The sequence below is a fragment of the Saimiri boliviensis genome, chromosome 4 (assembly GCF_048565385.1).
Source record: "Saimiri boliviensis isolate mSaiBol1 chromosome 4, mSaiBol1.pri, whole genome shotgun sequence".
Classification (NCBI taxonomy): domain Eukaryota; kingdom Metazoa; phylum Chordata; class Mammalia; order Primates; family Cebidae; genus Saimiri; species Saimiri boliviensis.
The window spans coordinates 1,533,281-1,541,389 of record NC_133452.1 but is presented as its reverse complement, the minus strand read 5'-3'; the positions used below and the strand labels follow the sequence as shown (position 1 = coordinate 1,541,389).

At 42.6% G+C, this 8,109-nt stretch overlaps 1 protein-coding gene across 1 annotated transcript in view; it reads right to left on the bottom strand.

Annotated features, from left to right (window-relative positions):
* Positions 1 to 263: 263 nt before the first annotated feature.
* Positions 264 to 8,109, bottom strand: part of WDR27 (WD repeat domain 27) — a 233,972-nt gene continuing 226,126 nt past the window's right edge. Inside the window, 1 exon segment of the mRNA XM_010331306.3 lies at positions 264 to 576. Coding sequence (XP_010329608.3) covers positions 544 to 576 — 33 coding nt within the window. The 3' untranslated portion in view covers positions 264 to 543.

The window sequence follows — 8,109 nt, the reverse complement described above, 5'->3', positions numbered from 1 at the left end:
GCGCCTGCGCGGGAGGAAGCGCGGCCTCTGAGGAGCCCGGCGGGAAGGCGCTGGCGCCGGGCGGGACCTGCTGGGCTCAAGCGCCGGAGAAGTTCCCCCGGAAGCAGAAGCGCATCCCTCAGAAGTTCCGCAGGAAGCGGAAGCGCGATGCTTCTGGAACGGGCAGGGTTCCGGAACATGGACGGTCCCGTTGCACGCCGCCGACTTGAGGGTCGCGTGCTTACCCTGTATTTTTTTGCTGCTGCCATAAAAATCACCGTAAACTCAGTGGATTAAAACAACACCAATTTATTCTTATGGGTCTGCAGGTCAGAAATCACGAATGAGCCTCCCAGGCTAAGATAGAGGAGGCAGGGCTGATCCCCTCCGGAGGCTTCCGGAGAAAACCCATTTCCATGTCTTTCCCAGCTTCCAGGCAGACCCGGTTTGGGGCTGTGGACGCTTCTCTTACCTCCTTGGCTCACTCCTTGGTGCTCCCTCTTGACTTCCTTCGTCATCATACTGGGTCCCCGTGTGACCTGGGGTGCTCCCCTCATCTCAAGGTCAGCCGATCACAGCCTTAATGTCATCTTCAACCTGGCATTTCCCACGTTCCAGGGGTTAGGACTTGAACACTTCCAGGGCTACAGGTCTGCTCACCACAGACACTGACCCATTCTTGAGGGGAAGCCAAGAATCCAGTAGATGGAGGAGGTGAGGAAGGTCTTGAACTACTTCTATAGGCCTCCCAAAAAACTTTAGACAAGTCCTAGAAAGCACTGGTAGCTAATCCCATGAAATTTCTACCTGGTCAAAATAGAGGAAAATGAGGTGACCATCACACTTCATGAGATTCAGTGGAGTGCATGGACCACAAAACACCTGGGAGGTTTGTCTCTGGCTGTGCCCTCAAGCAAGACACCCTCTGCCATGCTGTGAGCAGAGTGACTAGAAAGAGGCAGGGGCAGCCGATGCGGTGGCTCACGCCTTGTAATACCAGCACTTTAGGAGGCCCAGGCTGACAGATCACCAGGTCAAGAAATTCAGACCATCCTGGCCAACATGGTGAAACCTCGTCTCTACTAAAAATACAAAAAATTAGCTGGGAGTGGTGGCGGGTGCCTGTAATCCCAGCTACTCAGGAGGCTGAGGCAGAAGAATCACTTGAACCCAGCAAGCGGAGGTTGCAATGAGCTGAGATCGCACCACTGCACTCCAGCCTGGCAACTCAGTGAGACTGTGTTTCAAAAAACAAACAAAAAATAAAATAAAGAGGCAAGGGTTGGGGTGAAAACTTCGGAAGGACCAGTTGGGAATGCTCAGACCTACTCAACTCAGGTAGACAGCCTGAGTTCAAGCAACAGGTAACAGCTTCTGACACTAATTAACACGAAAGGGTCATAGACAACTAGGAGGAAAACTTCAAAGACTGTGCAGCCATGGTGAAACTTCATAAAACATAAGAAAAAGTTACATCAAAGGTATGTAATCATAGGTCCAAAGCTGAGCTATAAATGTACTGATAGTCCAGTCAGTGAGATGGCCTTTGTTAATCTAACAACAGATGACCTACCCCTCACCCGTGCAATGTGTAAACATTTCTGGGAAGAAATAAGAGTGAAGGAGTTCAGGGAACCAGATTCTCTTTCTAGACTTCCAAGAGCCGTCTCCAGACACTACAGCCTGTCATCTACTGGTTCATTAGATGCTCCTTTTTTTGGAAAGAAGATGAGAGAGTTTGACAAAAAAAATATAAGAACTTAAATGTGTTAGTTACATGTTTTGGGAACTTTTCAGTACGTGTGGTTTCCTGGCATTTCTGATTTCTGCTGTAATTTCCAGGGCCTGCTCGGTAATTCCACAGCCACAGAGAGTAGAAGAATCCATTTTCAATTAACTTCTAGTCACTAATACATCCTTTTCTCATTATTTTGAAACTATATCAATCTAGCTTGCCATTTCCATAAGATTTCAGCCAAAAAACACACAAGCAAAAGCTAAGCAGTCCATTCTTCATTATGTCCCTGGTGTGGTTTGCTGAACTTCCATCCCTGAAAAGGAAGGCGTGCTAACAAGTGAGACAACATTCTCGTTTAAAATAGAAGCAAAAGGCCAAGCTAAAAGTATGCTACATAGCAAATTATGGGGGCAGTGTACTGATGTGTAAAAATTACTTTAAAATTCATCAAAAATCGGACATTAATGAGTGGATAGAGGAAAAGATAGATGAACAGTTGTGTGGTTATGTGATAAATGTGGTAAAATATAATTGATAGAATATTCTAGTAGGAATTCAACTGTTCACCGCAAACACTTTCAACTTTGATGTATATTAGAATATTTTCATAATAAAATGTTAAGATACATAGTAGACTTCTGTCTTAGATGAATGTATCATGTTACTCATGGTTTGGCTCTGTGTCCCCACCTAAAAATCTCACCTTGAATTGTAATACTCCCATGTGTCAAAGGCAGAGCCAGGTGGAGCTAATTGAATCATGGGGGGTTTCCCCCATACTGTTGTTGTGATAGTGAATGTATCTCTCAAGATCTGATGGTTTTATAACTGTCACCATGTAGGATGTGACTTTGCTGTTTGTTCACCTTTGCCGTGATTGTGAGGCCTCCCCAGCCATGTGGAACTGTGAGTCAATTAAACCTCTTTCCTTTATAAATTACCCAGTCTCGGGTATGTCTTCATTAGCAGCCTGAGAGCAGACTAATACACTCACTTAAAAAAATTTTTTTTAGACAGGGTCTCTGTTGCCCAGGCTAGAGTGCAGTGGCATGAACTTGGCTCACTGAAGCTTCAATCTCCCAGGCTCAAGCGATCCTGCCTTGCTTGAGAAAAAGCCTCCTGAGTAGCTGGTACAACAGGCATGCATCACCATATGTGGCTAATTTTTAGGTCTCGCTACCCAGGCTGGTCTCGAACTCCTGGCCTCAATCAGTGCTCCTACCTCAGCCTCCCAAAGTGCTGCCAAAGTGCTGTGATTACAAGTATGATCTACCATTCCTGGCCTGTCACCTGCTTTATCTTTTTTCAAGACTTTTGTGAAAAATCTATTATTGTAGACAATAGAGCTTCTAAAAAACAAGTGAAAATTGTATCTTTTACTTCATTTTGCATAGTTTGCCAAAGATCCTTACATGAATTCTGGCAAGAAAGACAGTATTACTTGGCTACAATTACATCTGGAATTAATAAGTGATATGCAGTATTCTGTATGAAAATTATTATGCTACACTTAAGTAAATTTTCCTTTGCAGATGAATGCAGATCATATAAAATCATATCAAATTGAATATTGCTAGTTATTGTAAATATTCTTAAGATCCTTAGTAAGCTCCAATCAGTTAAAATTCATTTGCTAATTATCAAGATCTAGTTCTATTCATGGGGTGGGGGTGAGTTAATGTTATGAGTGATTTTTCTAATACTCCAATTAACACTTACATTAAGCCATCAATCTTAACCTATGAGGGCAATAATAATAGAAGCTCATATTCATTTATCTCTTATCACAGATAGGCACATGCACCATTTCATTTAAGCCTCAAAGCACCATTAGAAGATAGATACATTTGTTATTTCTTCTCAATACTTAGGGAAAGAGGGACTCATAATTTGAGAAATTTATCCTAGGTTATCTAACTTATTGGCAGAATGAAGAACTAAACCCAAGTGGACTGACAGCATTCCTATACTCCAAGAATAGTCTTCAGACCAGAAACAATCGTCATCACTTGCGAGTCTCCAGCTCACCCCAGACCTATCGGATTAGAAGCTGCAGTGTCAAACAACCTCAATTGCGTAGAAGGCACACTGAAGTTTAGAAGTGCTGGCAGATCCATCCCTTCACCATCATGCCATGCCAGTAGCTCTCAAATTTTGTGTGAGCACAGTCATCTGGAAGGCTTAAAATGCTGAGTGCTGGACCCTCCCAGCTGAGTCCAGAGTTTTGACTCAGTAGGACTGGGCAGGAGCCCTGAGAATCTGCATGTCTAACACATGACAGGTGATGCTGAGGCTGCTAGGACAGGGGCCATGCTTTGCACACACTGCCCACTGCCCACATGCACTGCCTCAGTCACTGTCATCATCAGAAACACATATACCACCTAAACCTCCTAAGCTTTTAAACTCATAAACAAAGCTCATAGCAGTTAACTCTGTAGCACACATTTGCATTTTTACATTTTCCTTTGTTTTCAACAGAATTGTGATTTCTTTAAAATTGTGCTGTATTTCATCTGAGCTAAAAATTAAACATATTGGAACTTTAGAAGCTCTGAAGAATTCCTAAGCATGAATTTCTCCATATTTTTCATTTTACTCTTGTTTTCTTCTTGATGGGAGAAAATTGGCATACACATCACATTCATCTGAGACTTCCAGGGAGATATGGAAGATCTTATAATGTATCTTCAGGATACATTATAATCCATATGCCATTAAGATACTCTGTCTTACAAAACAAATATTGAACAACTGTAATTTTTAATCTATTACATACTGACAGAACTTGAAGTAAGTGATTAAAAAAAAATCAAGGATCTTGTTGGTGCTCATCTTAATGGAGTAATTTTCCCAAATGTCTGGATTTGTAATTTCTAAATTTTGCCTCCTCTAGTAATAACTGTCTGGAAGTCCAGTGAAACAAAAACATTGTGACTAATTAAGAACAAGCTTGACTGAATAAGGAGAGAAATTATTCCAAGAATAAAAGAAAACCATAGATGGCAACAAATTTACAGAAGCACATTAGTAGAGTGAAAACATGGTTGTTACAGATTAGCTGTATACCTATATTTATATCTTCAAAAACGGTGTGTCCTTTGCAAATATATAGTACCTTGCAAAAACAGATTGTACTGGAATTGAAGGTGAGTAAGAATAACATGGACCAAGGGGCAAGATCCAAGATGGCCAAATAGGAACAGCTCTGGAGTGCAGTTCCCAGCAAGAGCGTACAGAGGGTGAGTGATCAGCCCATTTCCAAACGAGGTACCAGGTCCATCTCAACGGAACTGTTTGCACAGTGAGTGTAGCCCAAGAAGGGTGAGCTGTGGTAGGGTAGGGCATTGCCTCACCCAGAAAGTGTAATCCCCAGAGGACACCCCTTCCTACCCAACATCAGGGGCTTTTCCATCCACTCTAGTACCCTGGTTCAGTTACTGTGCTTCTCCTGCAGTTTATTCCACCCATAGACCAGGAGATTCCTCGGCTGAAAAGTTCCACGTGTTTTCAGCATGGCTGTTTCAGCTGGCGCTGTGAGTTTCCACACAAAAAGTCACACAAATCTGGGCAGCCAATTCAACTGGTGCCTGGAAGGCCAGAGAGACAGAGCTGCCCATTCAACTGAAAAAGGGGGCGCTGAAAGCAGGAAGCCAGGTGATCTGGCTTGGTGGGTTCCACCCCCACAAAGACCAGCAATCTGAAACGCTCTGGATAGAGAGTTTCACAGCAAGTGTAGCTGGACCCAAGATGGTTCAGCTGTGTCGGGGGAAGGGTGTCTGCCATTACGAAGGCAGTCTGCCACTACCGAGGCAGTCCGCCATTACCGAGGCAGTTCCCCATTATCAAGGCAGTCTGCCATTACCGAGGCAGTCTGCCATTACTGAGGCAGTTCTAACTGTACCTCTGTAAACAAAACTGGGAGGACATTTACACAGCAGCTGGGCAGAGTCCTCGGCAGATCAGCAACACCTCTGCTGGCAGACTGTGACTAGACTACCTCCTTGCTGGGCAGGGCATCTCTCAAAAAAGGCAGCAGCATGTCATGAACTTATAAATAAAGCCTCACCTCCCCAGGACAGAATACTTGGGAGAAGAGGCGGTTATGAGTTTCACTGCAGTAGACTTAAATGTACCTGCCCAGCAGCTCTGAACAAAACAATGGAGCTCCCAGCACAGAACTTGAGCTCTGATAAGGGACAGACTGTCTCCTCAAGTGGACAGACTGTCTTTTCATGTGGTCCCCTGGCCCCATATATCCAAAGAGGCACCTCATAAAGGAGCACTCTGGCTGACACCTGGCAGGTACCCTTCTGGGACTAAGAAAACAGAAGAAGAAACTGATAGTAACCCTTACTGTTCTGCAGCCCCCATGGGTGATTCCCAGGCAAGCAGGGTCTGGAGTGGACCTCCAGCAGTTCTGCAGCAGATGGGCCTATTAGAAGGAATACTAAAAAACAGAAAGGAATAGCTTTAACATCAACCAAAAGAATCTCCACTCAGAGACCCCTTCCGAAAGTCACCAACTACAAAGACCACAGGTAGATAAATCCATGAAGATGGGAAGAAACCAGTGCAAAAAGGATGAAAACACGGAAATCCAGAATGCCTCTCCTCCTAAAAAGGATCACAACTCTTCACCAGCAAGGGAACAAAGCTGGATGGAGAATGAGTCTGATGAATTGACAGAAGCAGGCTTCAGAAGGTGGGTAATAACAAACTTCTCTGAGCTAAAACAACATGTTCTAACCCAGTGCGAAGAAACTAAGAACACTGAAAAAAAGTTTGACAAAATAGAGTAACCAGCTTAGAGAAGTACATAAATGACTTGATGGAGCTGAAAAACGCAGTTCGTGAACTTTGTGAAGTATACACAAGTTTCAATAGCCAAATTGACCAAGCAGAAGAAAGGATATCAGAAACTGAAGATCAACTCAATGAAATAAAATGAGAAGACAAGATTAGAGAAAAAAAGAGTGAAATGAAATGAACAAAGCCTCCAAGAAGTACGGGATTACGTGAAAAGACCTAATTTACATTTGACAGGTGTACCTGAATGTGATGAGGAGAATGAATCCAAGCTGGAACACACTCTTCAGGATGTTATCCAGGAAAACTTCCACAACCTAGCAAGGCAGGCCAACATTCAAGTCCAGTAAATACAGAGAACAACGCAAAGATATTCCTCAAGAAGAGCATCCCCAAGGCACATAATCATAAGATTGACCAGGGTTGAAATGAAGGAAAAAATGCTAAGGACAGCCAGAGAGAAAGGTCAGGTTATCCACAAAAAGAAGCTCAACAGACTCACAGTGGATCTCTCGGCAGAAACCCTACAGGCCAGAAGAGAGTGGAGAAGAATATTCAACATCATAAAAGAAAAGAATTTTCAACCCAGAATTTTATATCCAGCTAAACTAAAATTCATAAATGAAGGAGAAATAAAATCCTTTATACACAAGGAAATGCTGAGAGATTTCATCACCACCAGTCCTGCCCTACAAGAGCTCCTGAAGGAAGCACTAAACATGGAAAAGAACAACCAGTACCAGCCACTGCAAAAACATACCAAACTGTAAAGACCATCAACACAATGAAAAAAACTGCATCAACTAACATGCAAAACAACCAGCTGGCATCAAAATGGCAGGATTCCATTCACAAAAAACAATATGAACCTTAAATATAAATGGGCTAAATGCCCCAATCAAAAGACACAGACTGGCAAATTGGATAAAAGTCAAGACCCATTGGTGTGCTGTATTCAGGAAACCCATCTTGCATGCAAGGAGACACATAGGCTCAAAATAAAGAAATGAAGGAAGATTTATCAAGCAAATAGAAAGCAAAAAAAAAAAAAAAAAAAAAAAAGCAGGAGTTGCAATCCTAGCCTCTGATAAAACGGACTTTGAACCAACAAAAATCAAGAGAGACAAAGAAAGGCATTACATAATCGTAAAAGGATCAATGCAACAAGAAGAACTAATGATCCTAAATACACAGGCACCCAATACAGGAGCACTCAGATATATAAAGCAAGTTCTAAACAACCTATGAAGAGACTTAAACACCCACAGAATAATAGTGGGAGACTCTAACGCTCCACTGTCAATATTAGACAAATCAACTAGACAGAAAATTAACAAGGATATCTAGGACTTGAATTCAAATCTGGACCAAGCAAACCTAAAAGACATCTACAGAACTCTCCACCCTAAATCCACAGAATATACATTCTTCTCAGCACCACAGTGCAGCTACTCTAAAATTGACCACATAATTTGAAGTAAATCACTCCACAGCAAATGCAAAAGAACAGAAATCATAAAAACAAGTCTCTCAGATCACAGTGCAATCAAATTGGAACTCAGGATTAAGAAACAACTCAGAAC